The 20,413-nt window shown below is 61.8% G+C and overlaps 2 protein-coding genes across 4 annotated transcripts; one reads left to right on the plus strand and one right to left on the minus strand.

Annotated features, from left to right (window-relative positions):
• Positions 1-3,128: 3,128 nt before the first annotated feature.
• Positions 3,129-15,155, plus strand: LOC110072068 (cytosolic purine 5'-nucleotidase). 2 transcript variants are annotated; one of them, XM_072979154.2, is made up of 18 exons: positions 3,129-3,207; positions 5,597-5,670; positions 6,415-6,532; positions 6,694-6,789; positions 7,141-7,232; positions 7,413-7,470; positions 7,646-7,739; positions 8,023-8,076; positions 9,007-9,090; positions 9,479-9,520; positions 9,915-10,031; positions 10,305-10,371; positions 10,467-10,637; positions 10,909-10,960; positions 11,655-11,715; positions 12,151-12,327; positions 12,545-12,628; positions 13,877-15,155. In XM_072979154.2, the coding sequence occupies exons 2-18, from the start codon at positions 5,652-5,654 to the stop codon at positions 13,931-13,933; spliced, it is 1,443 nt and encodes a 480-aa protein (XP_072835255.2). In that variant the 5' UTR covers positions 3,129-3,207; positions 5,597-5,651; the 3' UTR covers positions 13,934-15,155. The 2 variants fall into 2 exon arrangements, with proteins under 2 accessions (XP_072835255.2, XP_020635752.3); XM_020780093.3 differs by lacking the exon at positions 3,129-3,207 and adding an exon at positions 4,118-4,356.
• CKAP2L (cytoskeleton associated protein 2 like) lies at positions 13,143-20,372 on the minus strand. Of its 2 annotated transcripts, XM_078379613.1 has the most exons (6): positions 17,852-18,078; positions 17,223-17,475; positions 16,613-16,771; positions 16,218-16,281; positions 15,550-15,676; positions 13,143-15,303 (listed from the first exon to the last, which is right to left on the minus strand). In XM_078379613.1, exons 1-6 carry the CDS (start codon positions 17,932-17,934, stop codon positions 15,021-15,023), a joined length of 969 nt encoding a protein of 322 aa, XP_078235739.1. In that variant the 5' UTR covers positions 17,935-18,078; the 3' UTR covers positions 13,143-15,020. The 2 variants fall into 2 exon arrangements, with proteins under 2 accessions (XP_078235739.1, XP_072835256.2); XM_072979155.2 differs by lacking the exons at positions 13,143-15,303; positions 15,550-15,676; positions 16,218-16,281; positions 16,613-16,771 and adding exons at positions 18,989-19,046; positions 19,399-19,495; positions 19,673-20,372 and having other exon boundaries at positions 17,319-17,475; positions 17,852-18,832.
• Between the last annotated feature and the right edge of the window lie 41 nt (positions 20,373-20,413).

The following is a 20,413-nucleotide window of genomic DNA, read 5'->3' on the forward strand; positions in this document are numbered from 1 at the left end:
GGGACCAGATGCTGGGCAGCCTGCTCCCATTGACGCCAGCAGGCCCCACATTTCAAGTGGGTTTTGTGACCTGAGGTGTCTTGAGGGGTGCCCTCCCTGCTTCCCTTTCACTCGGCTCCCTGGTTGGTCCTCAACGCCACAATTCTGAAAACCCACTTTATACTTGGGTCATGGAGTATATCCTGTATCCTGGTGTTTGATTTTGCTGTTGCATAAATCAATTAAGTCTTTAATCTCTGTCAAATCTCCTTAGAGTCTTAATTAGTATGCAGCCTGAGTAACTTTGCACAGCCAGACCTTTCGGGGGGTGGGGGGGTGGATTTGGTCTCTGCACCCAATTATGCTGCTGGGTTTGTAGCAGGCTCCTGTCCGGTTGAGCCCAGCTTCAGCCACTTCAGCTTCCAAGGGGTTTCAGAGGCCAACGCCGAGATCTTGGGGATGAGATCCTTCAGTTAATGTTTAGTTTTTGGGTGTGAGGGTGGGCAAGAGCATTCCTGAGCTATCTGGGGGTGGAGGTGGAGGAGGAGCACCCAGGAGGAAGAGGCATCCCGGCATCAGCACCTTGGCATCTCCCCAGGGGTCACCTGAGGTGAGCTGCCAGCAAACAGGGAGGGAGGCATGTTTTGGTGTTGACAGGGGGGGCACTCCATGTATGGAGGGGGCTCCTTCTGTCCCAGCAGCTTGCCCAGCCCCTCCTTGGCTCACTCTTCAGGGCCAGGCAGGAACTTCTCCCCTCCCCCCACTTTTCAAATTCTGAACTTCAGTTGTTCTAACCTGGTGTTTCTAGTGGCTTGTTTCTTGTTTTTCTCCTTTAAAAAAGCAAAAACACACAGCGGTTTTCTATTATTTACCTTATTTTTTATCTTTTTGTTAATCACCAAAAGGTGTTGCAAGGGGGGGGGTGAGGTGGGCAGCATCCCTCCCCTTTCTAATTATTTTTCCTGGAAGTGGTTCATTGACAGAGTAACTCATCATGAATGGCAACCTCTACAGGCAGAGCAAGGGCTTTCCGTGTGTGTGTGTCTGTGTGTCTGTGTGTCTGTGTGTCTGTGTGCGTGTGTCTGCGCCATCGGCCGAACCCTACAACCATGTTTCCAGCATGTTACTCCGGGAAGAGGGAAAGCTGCATTTGTCACAGAGCCCATTGAGTAGAGAGGCATGTATTGTTATTAGCTTTTAATTCTGAGTTTCTGATTGGCAAAGGTGCCAGACAAGAGTGTATTTTAGCCCTCTATTCAGTTTGTAAGCCGAACACACCATAGGTATGGAAAACTGTATAAGATTCTTGTGAAGGAGGAGTGACAATTGGTGGAAGAAACACCAATACTCCCAATATGCTGATGACACCATTTAATGGCAGAAAAGGGCAGTGGCTTCAAATGACTCGGAAGGTGAAAGAAAATAGTGCGAAAGCAGGACTGCAGTTGAACATTAAGAAGACCAAAATTATGACTACAGAAGAATTATACAACTGTAAGGTTGACGATGAAGAAATGGAAATGGTTGTAAGCTTTTTTGATACTTTGCTTCAATCGTCAAGTCAAAGGGGAACTTGCAGCCAAGAAATCAGCGAAGGTGGTCCCTTCGCCCCTCGGCGGCGAGCAGGGCCGCGCGGGACGCACCGGCTGAGAGCACACACCCCCCCCCGGCGGAAGGTCCTCATCGCCGCCGCCGCCGCCGCCGCGGCGCTCCCCTCCCGTCGTCGCCGCTCGCTCAGGCCCGCCCAGCCGCCGTGCTCTCTTCCTCGTCCTACCTGCCGCCCCCCCCCCCCGGCAGGGACTCCGGGCTCGGAACCCAGCTTCCCGGGGCCCCCCCCCCGAGCAGCGGGGGCGGCGCGGCGGTCACTGGCCGGGGATTCTGGGACCTGGAGTCCGGAACGTCTGGAGGGCTGAAGGCGGAGAACGCTTGGCCCAGCACAGCTGGCGGGGGACGGGCGGGTGGCAGCAGCAGCAGCAGCAGCAGCGAGGAGGAGGAGGAGGAGGAGCGGGCGGAGGCTCTTCGCTTGCCTGGCTCTTCCGAAAGCCCAGGAAGGACCCGAAGGCTTAGACCCCTTAGTCCCTGGCTGGCTGGCTGGCCCGCCGGGTGTTTGCGCGCGCTCCGTCAGAATCTGGGCCCCGGAATGGCTCGGGCGGTGCAACTCTGCGTGGGGGCCTGGGGTGGGGTGGGGTGAGCCGCCGTGGGACCTCCGGCTGCTTGCTTTCCCCATCTTTGTCCAGGGTGTAGAGGTATGTCAGACCGAGAGGATGCTGGTGGCATTTTCTCGGTCTGACGCCTGAGCTGTGCTCATGCCAAGCGTTACGGGGTGGGGGGGTGGGGGTCGGTGTGTGGGGGTGTCTTTTGGGTTGCAGTCCATCTGAGCCCCGAAGAGCTCAAATTCTTCTGAGGAGGGGTTACCTGCTTTCAAAGAAAGGACACACACCCCTCAGGGATAATTCAGATGTGGGAGGTTCCCCACCCCCCAATTCAACCAATCAAGGTGGTGTTAAAGGTGGGAGGCCCATCAGAAGGAAAGGCCAGCCCCTGTTGTCCAGTGCTTTCGAATCCTGCCCCCCCCCCGCCGCCGCCCACGACCCTTGGACCCACCGACACAACCCCTTTCTCTCCTTGATGTGGCTGACTCAATATTTGCTATTTCCAAAGCTGTGGTAACCAGCAGAGTCTAGATGGGGCTGGGGATGGAGGGGGGGGACTGGACTCTCAGGAAGCTCCCCCCCTTGCATTCTGAGAAAGAGGAAGGCCGAGAACAAAACCAGCGACAACATAAAAGGAATATTTGTCTTGGCCCCTCTCCCTCAACTGATGTCAATCTAGTGACCAAATAAATGATGAATTGCCACAGAGCAGTTTATGCAATGGTGAACCAAATAATAAAAGAAATGGATTAACCGTCTTAACATCTGCCTCCATCCACACCCGGGCACCCAGTTCACGAGCAGAATATGCAGCAGGCCCCTGGGACACAGCGATTGATAGAGAGAGTGATATTGAAATAGGGACTGTGTTTGGCCAGAGCTCTCGGGGAGGGAGTCCACCTCTGCCCCCCTGCCGGCTGGGTCCCTAAAATCGCAGCCCTGTAAGAGGTCTGCAGCCCCCCCACCCCTGGGCTGTTCTGTCCATCCAAGGAAAAGCTAAAAGGAGAGGTTGGCCGGGCTTGTTTCTACTGTGCTCATCTCGATGTGTTGCCGGAGGATGTGGGCCGGATCCTTGGTGAGATGAGGCAGACACCGCCGATGGGCTTGACTCGGGCCCTTCCTGGCTTCTCAGGGCAGCAGAGTGGGATGCGGGAGGCTGACCCAGTGGGATCGACAGCTTTCATGTTCGATGTGTGGAGGGACAGGCCACCCTCTGCCATTTCTCTCCACTCTGTAATGTGCTCCCCTGTTCCCCTGGGGGTGACCTTGGTCTGCCTCCCCCCCAGAAGGGCTGCTGGTGGGAAGAACTCCGTCCAGCATCTCCCAGTGCTGAGCCCGGCTGGACTCGTATTTTCTCTCTTTCCACACCTCCTTGCAGCCTTGACCCTCTTCCCTGTTTTGCACAAAGCCTCTCTCGGTTCCCCTCCCCACCCCCAGGCAGGACAGGCGGGTGCAGCTGTCGTGCCCTTGCTCTTGGGAGAAGGTGGCGATGCTGGAAGAGGAGTGAGGGCGGGGGTGGGGTGGGGGTTTCTTTTCTGGCCGCCAACATTGCGTCCAGCGAGGGGTCCCGGGGAGGCCAGACAACAGCCCACAGGACAACGGCTGCTGTGCCCTGAAGGGGCGCCGCCGTGTCCTGGAACCCAGCACCTGGCCAGGCTGTCTGGGAGCAGGGAAAGCTGAGGATGAAGGCAAGGCAGCCGCCTGGGTGGTGGTGGTGGTGGTGGTGGTGGTGGTGGTGGTGGGGACCGCAGCTAAAAATGCACCTGGCAGGAGGGGAGAGGTTGGAGGCAGAGGAACACGGTGTGTGTTTTGTGGCAGGCTGGTGTGTGTGTACATGTGTGCATGCCAAGCCTAAGGTCAATAACTGGGGCTGGCTCAGATTAGGCAATGGGTCGGCAGGGGGAGGGGGAGAGGGAGGAGGCAGCCACCACCACCAGCACCGGGGCTGGGCCCCCCTTGGGGAGGGGACCGTCCTCAGCTGGGCAGGGCTGATAGCCTATCTCCCTCGTAAAAGGGGCCAGGCGGCCTGCCTTCTCCTACTCCACACGTCCAGCTCCAGCCACAGCACCAGGAGGAGGCCGATCCCCTCCAGACCCGGCTGGACGATGGGCAGCATCTCCCAAGCACCCTCCGAGGCCATGGATGGGTGCAGCTCCCCACCGGGCCCCAAAGAATGGGTGCCTGTGGAACACCGGGCGCCCGTCAAACGGGACTACCATCACCGGTAAGGGGGCGGTGAGCCGAGAGGGCCACAGCCTTTCCTGCTGCAATGGGTGGGGAACTGTGGTCTGGGGCCCCCCATGTATCCCAGTGGCCTCTTGAAATGTGCCCCGGGGGAGGGGGGTCCATCTGCCCACCCTACTGTGGGAGGTTTGAGGGAGCCAAACCAGCATCTGTGATGGGAGGCAGCAGCCTCGGTTCAGGGTCTTCCTGCTGGCCTCCAGAATGTCTGGTCCCACACCTAGTGGAGGGGTGGGTGGGTGAAGGTTGGCTTCTCTGTAACCAATGAGGTCTCTGGGGGAGCAGAGTTGCCCTTGGCCCTCTCTCCCTAGCCCTGTTGCCCCCCCCCCCAGGGGAGTCTCCTGGCTTCAGCAGTGCTGCTCCCAGGGCAAAGTTCACTAGAGATTTTTAACATGCAAATTGAGTTATTTTATAGTAAAATGATGGGGGGTGTTTGTGTGTGGAGGGATCCTGAGGGAGAGACCCTTTCCTTCTGCGGGGGGGGGGGGGAGAGGACTAAGGGGGTCTGTTCTTCTGCACTGGGCTTTTGCTTTCAAGGGATTCCTCTCCCTCCCCTCCCCCCTTGATTGGCTGACTGGTCAGTTCACCCTCTGACCCCTGGTTGGCATACTTGGATGGGGGGCAGGGAACGGAGGGGGTGAACTGTGCAAGCTTTCCTGGGGCTGAAGCCTTCAGTGGGGCAGTCCTGTGCCCACAGTTGGAGTTCTTCAAGGAGGTGGGTCCTCAAGGCATTCCTTGTGTGATCTCCCATGAGCTCCTTCCAGCCCTCCCAAAAAGGACCCTGGGCAGTGGCGGCTCCCTGGGCTGCAGCCAAACAGGCTTAAAGCAGAACAGAGCAACCCCCAGCCCCATTCCTCCCCCCACAACTACAAGCAGGGGCGCCAGATCCTAGAACACAGAGTTGGTTGTTGCCTGAGAAAAGGTTTCCTGATCTTTGGTTCAGGAATCTTTCACAGAGGATTTATTTATCTGACTGGGGGAGGGAGTGGAGTGCATACAAGTGGGGTCAGACGTCCCAAGTGGGGTCAGACACCCCTGTAGTGGGAAGCCTGTTCAGGCTGTTTGCCTGCCCACCCACCAGTCCTGGAAAGCCAACCTCGATAACGCTCACAAAAGCGGGGCATGCAAAATCTCGGGGGGGGGAGGAGGAGGACCCCTCCCTCTGTAAGAGCAAGGTCAGCTTGTAGCCACTCCTCACCTGGTGACCCCATTCTCCTTTTCAGGATCTTTGTGAACCGCAGCCTGGAGCTGGAGAAGATCAAATGCTTTGGCTTTGATATGGATTATACTCTAGCAAGTACGTGCGAAAGGTGCTGCCCTGTGCTGGTGAGAGATCACATCGCAAAGCTGGCGGATGGGTGTGCGCCCGGCGGTGGGCTGTAGGCAGGCAAGGCTTCCCGTGTGTCCGGGTCACTTTGGGCCAAGGAACGGTCTCTGCCTGGCCATCCCTCGCCTTTCCCTTGTCATGTCCGGGCGCATTTACTCTTGCTGCCTTTTCCACCAAGGCTTGTCCTCTCGTAATGCGCCTGAAGTGCAGTCGCCTCCCGGGAGCCCTTTTGGCCTCTGGAGCAAAGCTCTCCTCCAACACGACACTTTGAACGAACCATTCTCTTTTCCCTGTCGGCTTTCTTTGGGCCTTAGGGGAATTAGGAATATCCTGCTTCAGATGCTCTTACCCGGCAGAGACATGTCCTTACCCCTGAGGAGCTTTTCTCGTTCCTGCAGGGCGGTCTGCCTTGGCCTCCATTGTCTTCTCATTTCTTGCCTGCTGCCCCCAGTTGGGTTGTTGGTTGGACAGAGAGTTGAAGAACTTTCGCGACTTTTGATTTCTTCGTTGTCCCTGCTGAAGTTATTTAATTCTTCTGCAGTCGTCATTCTTGTCTTCTTAATGCTCAGTGTGCTTAGTGAGCATCTGAGAGCTGGCACCCAAGATTTCCTGTGTTTCCCTTGTTCTTGAACCATGTGGTCCTGCCTGGGCATGGATCCCCTGCCTGCCTGTGCCAGGCACACGCCATGATGTGGTTCCTCTCTGCCTTTCCAGTGTACAAGTCCCCAGACTATGAGGAGCTGACGTTTGAACTCCTGCTGGAGCGGCTGGTCTCCATCGGGTACCCCCACGAGATCCTGGCCTATAAATATGATCCCACTTTCCCAACCAGGTAAGGAAGGCCTTGAGCCGGCCCTCTGGGGTGTCTTTCAGGCTGCATGTGCTGAGGCAAAGCTCAGCGGACATGGATGGAGTGTGTGTATGTGGGGGGGGGGGAAGGGGTTTTCATGGGAGCCCTACTCACCTCCTCCATTCTTCCCCCCCCCTCCTCAGGGGCCTGGTCTTTGATGCCCTCTATGGGAATCTGCTGAAGGTGGATTCCCACGGGAACCTTCTGGTGTGTGCCCATGGCTTCCGCTTCCTCAAGGGGTACGTGTGTGCCAGTCTGAGAAGGGAGCAGGGTTCCCCCAGCTTTTCCTGACCTGTCCACAGTTGGGGGCTTCTTCTCCTGCTCCTCTCAAAAAGGACAGAACGGCTGCCCCTCAGAGCCAGGGCCCGGCAGCTCTTAACAGCTAGGAGGCTTTTCTTGATGCTTTGGACCAAAATGCTCAGACTCTCTGAGGGTGGGATCCCCAAAGGGGAAGGCTACTGTCGGGGGGGGGGAGGAAGCAGAAATAAGGCAGAAGGTGAGAGGGGGGAACAAAGCTGCCTCTTGCCCCTCAAGCCCCCCCCCCAGCAAAGGTGGCCTCTCGCCCACCATTCTTGTTTTCCCACTTCTAGGGCTGAAATTTGGAATTATTACCCAAACAAGTTCATCCAGAGGGATGACACAAAGAGATTCCATATTCTCAACACTTTATTTAACCTGACAGGTACGGCACAATGGGATGTGTGTGTGTGTGTGTGTGTGTGTGGGGAGAAAGTCCTGAGCCAAAGCAAGCGTCTAAGGCCTCTTTGTAGCACTGCCATCTCCTTGCCTTCCCCAGGATGCTTCTCTCTCTCTCTCTCTCTCTCTCTCTCTGACCACTCTTTCCTCTCCCTCTGCCCTGCAGAGACCTTCCTCTTTGCCTGCCTGGTGGACTTCTTCACCCACTGTCCCAGATATGTGACGTGAGTCAGCCAGGAGTGGCCTTCTCTTGCCTTGGGCATCAGGGGAGGGGAGGCCTGCGGGAGGATGGGGGCACGGGGGGGGAGGATGCCCCCGTCGGGGCCTGGCTCAGCGGGCCCAGCCGGCTTCCTTCCCCTCCAGCCTGGCCGACCTGGACGTCTCTCCTTCCCCCCTCAGCTGTGACACCGGCTACAAGCACGGCAACCTCTTCATGTCCTTCCGCAGCATGTTCCAAGATGTCCGGGAAGCCATGGATTACGTGCACCTTTCAGTGAGGGAGGGGTGTGGGGTCGGACGGGTGTGTGTGACGTGGCCTGAAGTCTTAGGGGCCCCTTAAGAGTGATGCGCGGCTTTGGCTGGTGCTTGCTGAGTGGAGGTGCCCATCTCTGACCCAACCGAGTCGCAACGTGCGTGAGCGCCTGTGGGTGGTGCTTAGCCTCGCTCTCCGGCGGCCTCCCAGAGACTTGTCTGGATGAGTGCGCAGTGGCAGAAACCTCTGGGCTGTGGGTGGGGCAGGTGCCTTGGGCTGCCTTCACGCTTGGCTCCTCTTTTAGGGCTGCCTCAAGGAGAAGACGCTGGAAAACCTGGAGAAGTTTGTGGTGAAAGATGTGAGTGGTCCCCAGCCTGGCTTGAGGATGGCTGTGGGGAGGCAGGGGAGGGGGAGGGGGAGAGGGCCATGGGCATGGCTTTCCCCACAGCCGGGGGGGGGGGGGCGGGCCCCGGAAAGGCAGCCCAGGTGGGATCCAGGAAATGGTAGAAAGCCTTCTGGCCAATGAAACGACCAGGTATATAGAGGTGTCCTTCCTGCTGAAGAAGAATCTGCAAAGTCACATCCTGCCTCAGGAGCCTTCTAAAGTTGTCTGAGAATGTAGGCAATGGCGATCAGGTGGAGGTGTGTGCCTGGGCTTCTGAAAGGTCTTTGACAAAGGCCCCCCCCCCCACTCGAGACTTCTCAGCAAATGGAGCCGTTGTGGGGTAAGAGGAGAAAGTCCCTTGTGGATCAGTGGCTTTCTAGAGAACAAGAATTTGAGAGAAGACATAGGAGACTCAGGATTGGGACCAGTGCCTTTTACCTTGCTCATAATTAATCTTGAGCAGGTGGCCAGCTATGTCTAGGAATCATCATCATCATCATCATCACATGCCATCAAGTCCTATGGTTTCTAGGTAGAGACTACTCAGGAGTGTTTTTTCCCCTTCCCGTTTTCTGGAAGTACTTCTGAGACGGTGCCGCTTGCCCAAGGCTCCCCAGGCTGGCTCTTCTTTCAGGAGATGCGCCGCAGTGGGGGAGTCGAATTTCCAACCCCTGGCTCCTCAGCCGGATGCCTAAAGCAGCCGAGCTATCCAGCCAGCTAGGTCTAGGAAGAGGACATGCCAATGGTTCAGGAGGGAGGAAACCAGCCGCCCAACCCGCAGGCTTCCTGTCGGAGTCTCTCCTGGGTCCCTCTGGGAATGCTGGACCTGAAGGACTCGAGAAGAGGTCTGCCTTGGTGCCATCCACCCGAAGGGCTCCCCTCTTGCCCTGTTCTTTTGTGCAGCCACGGATCCCTCTTCTGCTGAGTCGCATGAAGGATGCTGGGAAGGTCTTTCTGGCCACCAACAGCGACTACAACTATACGGATGTAAGTTGACAGCAGCCATCCTGACCCGGTGGGGCAGGGGTGCTTCTGCCCTCCTGGCACCATGGAGAGACACGATGGCCGCTTGGGCGTGTGGCCCTGGAAGAGGGGACGGTTCAGCTTCCTTCCCCCCCCCCGGGCACTGTCTCTGAGGACCACCACCCCAGAATGTCCTTGCAGATGGATCCCCCTGGCAGCAGCACCGGGGGGGGGGGGTCATGGTTGGGGGTGGGCTGGGGAGGCTCTTCACGGCGGTTGTCAGGACCCCTGAGTGGCAACGACGGGCAGCAGTTCTGCCTGTTCTCTTGCCCCTTCCCTGGCACCCATCGTTGGTGTGCAGGCTTGCAGAGCCACCCCCCCCCCGCCACAGCCTGGCCTTCTGTCCTTTCAGGCCATCATGACCTACCTGTTTGACTTCGCAGAAGGTGCTGAGGTGAGTTCCTGGGGAGGGGAGGCCATTCAGAGGCCCCGCTGGCCCCTGGCCCGGTTGGCCACACGGGACAGACCAGTCACCCACAAAGGATCCCCACCTCGCGCAGACCATAAAGAGGGAAGCGGGGCTCTGCGGACAGGCGGGGAGCCCAGCGCCTCACACGGGCGCCGCCGGGGAGGCCAGCGTCGTCCTGGGGCCCCTTTGCAGGTGGGGGTCACCGAGGCGCAGAATGAGCCCCAACGCGGGGACACGCCTTGCCCGCGGCCGGCCGCGCGTGTGGTGGAGGTGAGCTGCGGCCGGCGGCCCTCCGGGAGTCCGGGCCCGTCTCCTCCGGCTGGCCGGCAGCGACCCCCCTCCCTCCCATCCAACCCCTTCCCCTGCGCTCTCTTCGCAGGAGGGCCCCCCACCGCCGCCGCCGCGTCCCTGGCGCGCCTACTTCGACCTGATCGTGGTCGACACGCGCAAGCCGCTCTTCTTTGCCGAGGGAACGGTCCTGCGGCAGGTCAACACCGTAAGTGCCCGGCGGGCGGTGGGGAGACCCCCTCGCTTGCCCAAAGCAGGAACGGGGAGAGGGGTTCCTATTCAGCCGCCAGGCAAGGGAGAGGCCCCTCCCACCTCCGGGGAAGAGCTTGCAAAAGCGGGACCCTCTGGCTGTGGCGGAACCGGCAGGGGCAGCCGGACTGCAGAGGCGGGGCGGGCGCCTGTCCGAACCTGAGATCCCCCTCTCCAGTCCTGAGGCTCAACCCGCTTCTGAGTCCAGGACTCTCCTTGCCTCTGGCTGCAGGACACAGGGAAGCTGCGGATTGGCACCTACACGGGCCCTCTTCAGCACTGCGCGGTCTACTCTGGAGGTAAAGCCTTGGTGTCCCCCTTTCCCCTCCCCCCACCCTTGCCCCTCCTCCCAGCTGGCTGCCTACTCCCCCTTTCCCCTCCCCTCTGCTTCCAGGCTCCTCCGACCTGGTGTGTGACCTTCTGGGTGTGAAAGGCAAGGACATCCTCTATATTGGCGACCACATCTTTGGGGACATCCTCAAATCCAAGAAGAGGCAGGGCTGGCGCACCTTCCTGGTGGTGCCCGAACTGGCCAAGGAGCTGCATGTCTGGACAGAGAAGAGCGGTGAGGGGTGGAGGAAGGCCGGGGGGCCAAGCCAGGCTCCCCCTTGTGCGCTCTGCATCTTCCGCAGGGCTGTGGCGGGGGGGGGGGTCTGCGGGAGCTACGGCCGCCCCCTTGTCCAGGGCGGAGGGTCTGCCCCGTGCCTGCCTTTGCCGGAGGGCCTCGCAATCTCGGGGGGGGGGGCAAAGGGCTGGGGATCCGCTCCCCCCCTCGCTCTGCAAAGGGACGGAGCGGCCGCTGCCTCTCAGGACCGCCTCGTCTCTTCTGCCCATAGAACTCTTTGAGGAGCTGCGGAGCCTCGATGTGTTTCTGGCTGAGCTGTACCAGTGAGTGGCTTCTCCTCCTGGCCCCTTGGCCGGCGGCCGGCGGTCTCTTTCTGCACGCCGTGCTGATGATGGGTTTTGCCCTTTTGCCGGTGGCTGGGGTGGGGCTCTCCAGTCCTTTGCCTCCCCCACTCCCCCCGTGTGGCAAAAGGAGTGACTCTGCCCCCCAGGAGAGGCGGAAGGGCTGCTTTTCTTTCACCTCTGAACACTTTCGCCTCGACCGAGCCTGATCCCACCTCGGGTGAAGAGCAGGGGGCAGCACCCTGCTTGCCGAGGGGCACCCCTGATGCCCCCCCACACCCACCCTGGCCGGTCCTGGGCTTCTCCGGGGAGCAGAGGTGTCTGCTCTGGCCGGCCTCAGGACTCTGAAACCCATCACCCCAGGGCAGGCGCTTGTGAGCCAGGCAGACCAGACTCCTCTGGGCAGCCACCACCTCCTTTGGAAAAGCCTGCCCCCCCCTAGCCCCCACACTGAGCTTGTCTTCCGCAGTTGATCTGGGCTTCTGCCTGACTGGAAAACAGGGTAGGGCTTGTGGCCGGCCCCTGCCTCCACTGGCCGGGGTGTGTGTGTGAGATGGCACCAGCACCTCTCTTGTTCTGGCCAGCCAGCTGGGCAAGCATTCCTGCGTGGGCCAACCGTGGATTGAGAGAGAGAGAGAGAACCGATTCCGACAGGCATTTCCCCTGCCTTTTCCAGACACCTGGACAGCGGGAGCAGCGAATGCCCAGATATCAGCTCCATCAAGAAGCGCATCCAGGTCTGCCTCCCTGAGCCCCCTGCTCTCTCCTTCCCTCCCCCTGTCCTGCTGGGGTGCTCTTTTCCTGGACTAGCAGCCCCCTTAGGCCGTGGTCCAGCCGGTGCAATCATCTCCCCTCCATGGTCTAGTTACCAGGGTAGACCCAGGACTTTCTCCCTCACCAGGGAGGTTGAGGGCAGGGTAGTGATGCCTGGCAGCCAACCGGCCACACTTCGCCTGCACATCATGTCTCCTTTGCCCCCCCCCCTCCAAGCTGCAGCTGCCCTGCTTGCCTGCCTGGGCCGTGTCCCTCCCAGGAGGGCAACTGAGAAAGGGGAGTCCCCTCCTGGCAGCACAAGCCCAGGCAGGCCTGGGTTCAAGAGGCACCAGAGCCCAACGCAGGCACACCCACACGGCAGGCTGTGACTGGCCCACAGCATGGCCTCTTTCTTGCAGGCGGTCACCCACGAAATGGACATGTGCTATGGGAAGATGGGGAGCCTCTTCCGCTGCGGCTCCCGCCAGACCCTCTTTGCCAACCAGCTCATGCGCTACGCTGACCTCTACGCGGCTTCCTTCATCAACTTCCTGTACTACCCCTTCAGCTACCTGTTCCGGGCACCGCCCACCCTGGTATGAGGGTCAAAGCTAAGGCAGGTGGGGAGCACGTGGGGCGGCCTGGGATGCCAGCCTTCTTCCACCGAGGGTGCTGCTGGCCGAGAGGCAGGAAACAAACTCGCCCCTTGGGCAAAAGGCACCCACGGTGGGACTGCCGTGCTGGGAGGGCGCTCCCACTGACCCTTTTGACCCAATGCCTTTTCCCACTTACACTCCAACCCCCCACCCCCAGATGCCCCATGAGTCAACGGTGGAGCACATGCGGATGGAGCTCAGCACTGGAGGGTCTCTCCCAGGACACCCGCTCAGGAAGCAGGTGAGCAGCCACACCTCCTGGGATCCTCCCTGCCCTCCCCACTTGACCTGGACAAGCTGTCCTGCCCTCCTTCTCGCCTCTGGGCCCTCCTGCTGCACGCACACACACGCACACAACCCATCCATGGGAAAGTAGGCCTTAAGGCCTCCACCTTCAGCTCCACACCAGGGCAGGGAAAACAGAAGACCAAGAACCCCACCAGGTCGGGATCCAGCACAGGGGCTGGGCAGCCGCGTCAGCCAACGAGCTCACGAGCCACTTGCACAAAACCCACACCAAGTTGCCACCCCACGGAAAAGGCAAGGCGGGGAAGAAGGCCTGGGATCTGTGCGTGAGGGTGGGTCGCGCCCTTGGGAACTGAGCCGCGCCACCTCCATGGGCCGGGCCGGGGCCTGCTCTCTTCTCCTGGGCTGGCTCTCAGTCCCTCCGGGCCTGCCCCCCCCCCCTGGCTCTGCCCTGCCAAGAACCCTCCTGCCTGAGGAATCCCTGCCACCAAAGCAGGGCGGAGGCCATGGCTTGTGCAGGAACTTTATTGATTTACAAATCGATGGACAGAAGATGCCTTTGGTCCCACCTTCCTCCCAAGAAAGGCAGCTCACAAGAAGGGTGTTTAGGGACAGAAATAAAGCCCAGTCAATTACAGTATTAGAAAGGAAACAAAGCTATGACGTTTTAAAGCACTTTTAAAAACCTGCCACTAACGAGGCACAGCAGGATCCCCTGTGGTCCACCATACTTTTAAAGCCTTTGTATTCGAAGTTACAGACTCCACTGGCCTCTCCAGGAGGCTGGCCCTGAAATAGGTGACCTTAAGAGAAGGAAGCTCATCTACGCCACCCCAATGCCACCTTCCCCTCTTAAACCCCACAGGCCCAGTCTGGGGGGTGCGGCAGGATGGGCAGGGCAGGACAGAGAGGTCTGTGACCTCCCAGGAAGGGCAGGCAGGCAGGCAGAGAAAGGTAAGCAGGGCTCCCCCTGGGTGTCTTGACACCTTTAAATATTTGTGCCCCATTCACTGCTGCTGTGCGGCCTGTTTGGTTTTCCCCAGTCTTCATGTGCGTGCGCACACACCCCACATACCCTCCAGAGGGCAACCTTAAGTGCATTTGGCCAGCCACAAAACTCCTGGAGAGGGTTTTCTCTCAAGGGAGGGAGGGGGAGGGTCACCATCTGCGGCCTCTGCCCAACACGGTGGGCTCTGCCTCCCACCCACAGCCTGTCTCGAAAGGCTTTTCTTCTGCCTTGCAGGTGCCTCCCAGCCTTTCCCAGGAAACTGGCCCCACGGCAGAAAACGATGCCAAGTGACTCGGATCCTCGCCCCAAAAGGAGGTCCAGCCAGGCGGCTCACAGAAAGACCCCTGCCCCCAGTCCTGTGCCCGGTCTCTGACGGCCCACCAAAGCAGCAGCTTTCCAGGGAGAAGCTTCAACCCCCCCCCCCGTGGCTTTTGTCCACTTCCAAAAGGGCTCCTGGTTCCCCCCCCCCCCGCTGCCTTGACGCACCTGGCTCTCCAAAAGAGTCACCCAGAAAGCAGAGGCTCAGCCAGCCAACCTCCCAAAGGGGGCCAAGAAGTTAACCTGGGAAACCGAGACGGAGCCTGGCCAGGCAACAGGAATTGGACTGCCCATCTTCACGTGGAGCTCTTTTCCAGCCCACCTGGCACACGCCCCCCCCCCAGTTTCTGAAAGGCCCTCAAGGGGCGGGGGGCTAGGGGGTTCAGCCGACAGCCGGACAGCCTTGCCCACCACCTCTGAGAAAAGGAAGGCTGTGGCCCCAGGCGTGGGGGAGAGGAACTGCAGGGAGCCAGGGGCTTGGCCCCCAAGCAGCCCTTTAGCCGAGCAGCTGGACAAAGCCTGGGAAGGGGGTCACGAGGCCGGCACCGGGGTCAGAGAAGCCAGAGACAGTCGTGCCAGAAGTGCTGGGCACGGCACAAGGAAGTGCTGTCGGGGTGGTGCCCAACACAGACATCACGGCGGCAGCTGATAGATTCTGAAGGGAGAAATCGGGGTGGTTCACGCAGGTGGCGGTGGCCCTTGGTAGCTCTGGTTTTATTGAGACCGTCTAAGGACATGGAGCTATGTCAGACCTAAGGACCAAGTTTCCTCCCCCTTGGAAACCACCCTCTTTCCATGGGAGAAGAGAAACGGCGCCCTGAGGCCCCCACCCCAGAGAGGGAAAGCGTTCTCTCCCACAGAGGCTTCTCCCCTGCACACACACCCCGTTCCTACAGTGGCTCCCGGTCCAAAAGAGGAATGGATTCCTCGGTTGCAGGAGCGAGAATACAGACCCTTGGGGCCCCCAAGGCTAAGGGCCCCTTTCTGGGCTGCGAGGGGGGGCAGATGGGCAAGGGGCACAACATATGGAGGGCACGCACACTCTTTTCCATGCTCCTCCTCAACTGGGCCACGGGCGGGGCGCTCCCGAGAGGCGGTCCTGCCCGTGGGAGCCGAGCCCTGTTGCCAGCCCAGTCAAGCCCACCTCCTCCAGCAAGGCGTCGTTGTGCCGGAAAATAAACTGGCTCTCACAGTCTGCAGATGCGATTTCCTCCAGGGAAGACACAACTGGGTGGTGGTCCTTCAGCATCTGGGGGTAGCAGGCGGCAGCCCTCTCGATCCTCAGGGAGCGCCGCACTGGGGTCAAGAGCTTCACCTCTGGCCTGGCGCCACGCGCGTCCACCCTGAAAGGCCGGAACCACCGTCAGGGACTCTGCTGCCCGGTTCGTGATGGGCGCTGCAGGGAAGGCCCACGAGGTTCCTTGCCCAGGAAACCGCAAATGTGGGATTTTGCAGCCTGAAGCCCTGGCTCGAGTCACCCATGTCTGCTGTGGCCTGTCTGGCCTGGGGCCCTTTGCCTGCCACCCTCAGCACCAAGACAAGGGCTTCGGGGGCAGTGGGGAAAGCAGGGTGGGAGGAAGGCCCCTTACCTGAACAGAGGGATGACCTGGAATTTGACTGCTGAGATGGGCTTGCACACAGGCCCTTGGTTTTGGCCCCGGGGACTGGACTCTGTCTGTGCCTTGCCAGGGAGGAGACTGTCTGGAGTGGGCGCCGCTGACAGGAGAGAACAGAGGCCATGTGAACCGGGAGGGGCAGGGAAGAGCCCTGAGCCTGCTCAACACCCGGAGAGCCCCCGGTGTGCCCGGCTTGCCTCAGAGCAGGAAAACCTGCCCCCAAAGAACTGGTCAAGATGGGAGAAGAAATATTCCTGCTTCGCCACCGAAGTTGGGGGCTGCTTGTGGCTGGCCACTTCCATGTAACATCCCCCTCCCCCTCGTTGAAGACCCCAAATGGACTCTCCTCCAAAAAACAAGCGAGGACCTGGAAACGGGCTGGCGGCAGCTCTAAAGGCCCTCGCCAGCCGCTCTGTGCCCTTCCTCCCCGGCTGTGCTCTGCTGCCATGCAGTCCTTCCACAAAGCAGGGAAGCCAAGGTGGGCTTCCATTCCCAAAGAGAGTGATGGGAGGATGAAATAGTCCCGGGAAGACTTGGAAAACTTTCCATGTGCATCTTGGAACAATCACAGTTGGGGCACGGGTGGGGGCTGGGCGTCAGAGGGTTCCGCCGGAGTTCAGGGCCCCCAGGACGCTACTTACCCCACGGAGTCTTATTTGTGTCCTTCAACATATCAGCCATGCCATCCCACAGTTCCTGTAGTGGCTGGAATAAAGAGGAAAGCCAAGGCTGAGCATTCATTGCATGCCCAGAAGAAGCCTTGCATGGTCTCATTCATGCACTTTTTCTGCATGGCTTGGTGGGGGCCAGAAATCCTTCGGCGTAGAGCCTCAGCAGTGTGCCAGACAGTTTGGAAAGTGCCTTCGACCGAAAAGGAAGACAAGCCCGCGTCCCGGCTCAGCCTCCTCTGGGTCCGGGGGTGGGTGGGGTGAGACTAGGCCTCCTCCGAACCTCCCCGTTGTGCTCAGGCCCCACAGAACCCGGGCCAGGCATTCCCACAGGGCCGGGTTGCCGGTCTTTGGCTGCTTGCACTCACCACAGCCCCAGCGCGAAGGGCCGCCTCGCAGAGCCCGGCCGCGTCAAAGGGGCCGCCTCGTGCCAGCAGCAGCCGCGCCTTGCAGATCCAGAACTGGGCAAACTTCTCTACCTCTGGGATGCGGGAAAGCCTGGCCAGCAGCTCTTCTGAAAGAAAGCCCTGAGGGAAAAGAGCAGAGGGGGAAAAGCCCCAGGTGGCTGAGGAGGGAAATGGGTGGTGCCTGGCCTTCCCTCCTCATACCTGCACATACCCAGGAGACCTTGGCCAGGACAGCAACCCCGTCCTGCGCAAGGCATGCCGCCCTTCCTTTGCCTCCTGGAGGCGCTGCAGGAACGGTGCTGCTGAAGCCATCAGGAGACGCCTCCTGGGGCCGACGGTCAGGCCTCACCGGGGGGGGGGGGGGAATGTGCTTTTGTAGAACTTCCCATATTGTGACCCTGATCATTACAAAGAAGCGAAGGCAACACAGCCACGTTTTCTCCTGCCCCATCTTCTGTGGGTCCCTCCTACCACACGACAACCCCCCCCCCCAAAGAGCAGGTGGATCACCAAGGAGCCATGCAGTGCCCCCACCCCCTCCCCTGTCCCCTCCCTCTGGCGCCCAGCCCACCTTATCCGCCAGCTGCAGGCACTCGGCCAAGGTGCTGGAGATCTCCCTGGCCAGGGTGAGCTGCTGCTCCTGGGCCTCCTCCTCCTTCTCCTCCTCCTCCTTCTTCTTCTCCTCCTCCTCCTCCTCCATGCGGCGCCAGAAGGAGAGGTTTAGGCTGCTGGCCTTTTCCTCAGGCCTCTTTTTTGCCGGGAGGTTCATCGGCGGCCGCTTGTAGCTCTTGCCCCGGGAGGCCAGCCACTCAGCCAGCAGCTTCCTAAGGAGGAAAGGAGGACCACTACTCACAAGGTGACCACGCTCGTTCTTCCTTCCGGACCAAGGCTGGAGCCCTGCAGGCTCTGGGCGGGTGGAAGCGTCATCAAACAGGGCAGGCCACAGATAACTCAACCCCGCCCCCCCCCTTTCTGCCACCTGCCCTGCGGTGCAGAAGTGCCCAAAGGCAGACCCCACTGAAGGGGCCCGGGAGCCTCCTCCTCCTCCTGGGTCAACGGAGAAGGCGGGCGGGCGGGCGGGCGGGCGGGGAGGGATCCTCAGGGGGGCGGCCTACGCCGGTACTCTCCCTGGGTGAACCCCCCCTGCAAGGAAACGTTGTTGAACAGCCCCAAGAGAAGGGAGCAGGAGCAGCCACTTGCCTCCGGTCCTGAGGGGAGGGGGTCGGAAGCCCCGGGGGTCTCCTGGGGGGTGGGCCGCCTGGGTGGGGGTGAGCATCTTCCATGGCCCGTGGGGCCTCTGGCGGCAGCGGCCAGCTGGTGGTCCACGGCTCTTGTCCCCAAGGTCCCGGGTGCCCGGCAGCGCCTCTCCTCGCCCACTCTGCTCCTCCTGGGGCTCTTTCTTGGCCTGATGCTGCCGCAGGCGGCCAAAGGCCCCTTGGGGGGCATTTCCCGCAAGGCCCCCGTAGGTCTGGGGGCCCTCCTCTCTGTCAGCACAGCCGGGCACCCCTTCGCTTGCTGCCGAGGCGGCCTCTCCCGGACTGCACGCTGGGCCAGGGGGTCCGCCCCAGTGAGGCGTTCCCCTTGCAGAGGCGCCGGGTTGGAGGGCTTTGCTGCCCTGGGATCAGGGCCTCGGCTTTTAGTAGCCGGTCTTGAAACAGTTGGGCCTCCCTTGGTTCGAAGGGGTGGCCGGGCCCCTGAAGCCCGAGGGGCTTCCCTCCGGGAGCTCCCAGGCAGGCCCCTGGGCTTCCCTTGGGCCTCCGCCTCCCGGCCGATTCCGTGGGGGATGTTTCCTGCGGCCTGGCGGCTCTTCTCCCCTTGCCCCTTGGCGGTGGCTTGGCAGGGGCCCCGGAGGCTGCCTCCGGGCGCGGCCCTCTTTTTCTCAGGCGGAGGCCCCTCCGCGCCCCCTCGGTTCTCTTTCTCGCCTTCTCTCTTTGCCTGGCGCGTCAAGGCCTGCCTCCCGCCTGCCCGACTGACGATGCCAGGGGCCACTTCCCTCCGTGCCGTTCTTGTCGCCTGGCCCGAGGAGGGGCGCTGGCCGGGCAGCTCGCAGCCACCTGGGAGGCGCGAGGGCGCGGCCTTGGCCTGGGATGGCCGCCCAAGGGGATCCTGGCCGCCCTCATCCTTTCCGGTCCGTGCCTGCCGGGAGGTGGCCGGGCCCCCATTTTGCTGGCCTCTGATCCCCTGGGAAGAAAGAAGAGCAGCTCTAAAGAGCACAGCCGGGAAGGGCATCATCCGCTCCTTTGCCAAGGGGCTCCGGCCTCTGCCCTCCCAGCGGGGCCCCCAAACCCCAGGGGCACCGGGCGGGGGGGGGGGATTCCAGCTTTGTGGCCGACTTACAGGGTCCGGCCTGGAAAGAGCCCGATCCTGGCGACTGGTCCGATCCTTTAAGGAGGGCCTGGGGAGCAACCAGAAGGGGGTGGTTTGCAGAAGGACTCCGCCGCCCGAATGCCTCTCCCGGGCAGGAGAGACGGACGCCCCCGACCCCCCCCCCCCGCCGTCCGAAGGCCGCCCCAGACGGGAGAGTTCTCAGGAAGCGGGGCGGGGGCGACGACCGGGGGGGTCTTCTTGGGGGCGAAGCCCGATCTCCGCAGGCCGAGCCCGGGCGGAGGCGGTCCGGCCTCTCCGCGCTGGAGCCTCGGGCAGCTGCCGCCAAGACCGACGGTGGCAGGGATTCCCCCCCCGTCTGGATCCCTAAGGGGGGGCTCAGCCCGGCCCCCCCGCCCCGCCCCGCCCCGGGGAAGACTCACTTGCCGCCTCCTCCGCCTCCGCGCTGCCGCCGCCCGAGCCTCCCCTCGGCCTTGGCCGCCAGGTACTCCCGCAACTGCCGCCGCCGCTCCTCCTCCTCTGCAAGGGAGGCACCGAAGGGTGGGTCCGGGCGCGGGGGGGGGGGGACGAGAGCGGAGCCCCCCCCGCCGCGAAGCCGCCCTCCCGGAGCCCCGCCCCCGCCCCCCCTCCGCCGCCTGCCCTCTGCACATGCTCCGGGCAGCCCCGAGCGCGACGTTCCCCGGGTCGGCTCCTCACCAGCGGCGGAGGCGCCCCCGCGCCGCGCTCCGGCTCCCGCTCCGCCGCCGGGCCGCCCGGCCTCCATGCCTGTCCTGGGCGAGAAGGGCCCGCCCGCTCCCGGTCCCGGCGGCGCCCGTTGGGCCCGGCCCCGTTCAAAGCGGCCAATCGGGGACGAGGGGCGGGGCGGGCGGAGTCGCAGAGGCCCGCGATTGGCCGAACGGAGGGCCGGCGGCGGAGCGCGCGGAGCCCCGGGGGAGGGAGCGCCTGCCGCCGCCCCCCCCCGGGACTCCCTCCCTCCCTTCCTCCTCCCGCCCGTGTCGGGGGCCGGGGGCGTCTCAGTGCGGGGGGGGGAGGAGGGAGGAAGAGAAGCAGGCGCCTCCCGTTCTTCGCAGGCTCCTTTCCGTGCAACAACAGCAGCAGTAGCAGCAGCAGCGTGCGTGCGTGCGTGCGTGCGTGCGTGTGTGTGTGTGTGTGTGTGTGTGTGTGTGGCCGGGGGGGGGTCCTCCGCCAGGGCTGCCCGGGCGATCCTTCCCGCCCGAGACACAATCCCTGCCTCTGGGGCAGAACCGGACGCGGGAAAGGTTGGCGAGGGCGGCCGTGTTGGGGCTGCGGGAGGGCGCGCCCGCGCGGGGTGGTGGTGGGGTTTCCTCCGTTCCTGCGCCCGGTTCGCCGTTCCCTTTTGAAGGACGGCCAGGCAGGCTGCGGGACCTGATCCGGACGGGCTGGCGGGGGTGGGGGGAGGAGAGTCCCGGGGTAGCG

This window comes from Pogona vitticeps, chromosome 8, assembly GCF_051106095.1.
Source record: "Pogona vitticeps strain Pit_001003342236 chromosome 8, PviZW2.1, whole genome shotgun sequence".
Taxonomy (NCBI): Eukaryota; Metazoa; Chordata; class Lepidosauria; order Squamata; family Agamidae; genus Pogona; species Pogona vitticeps.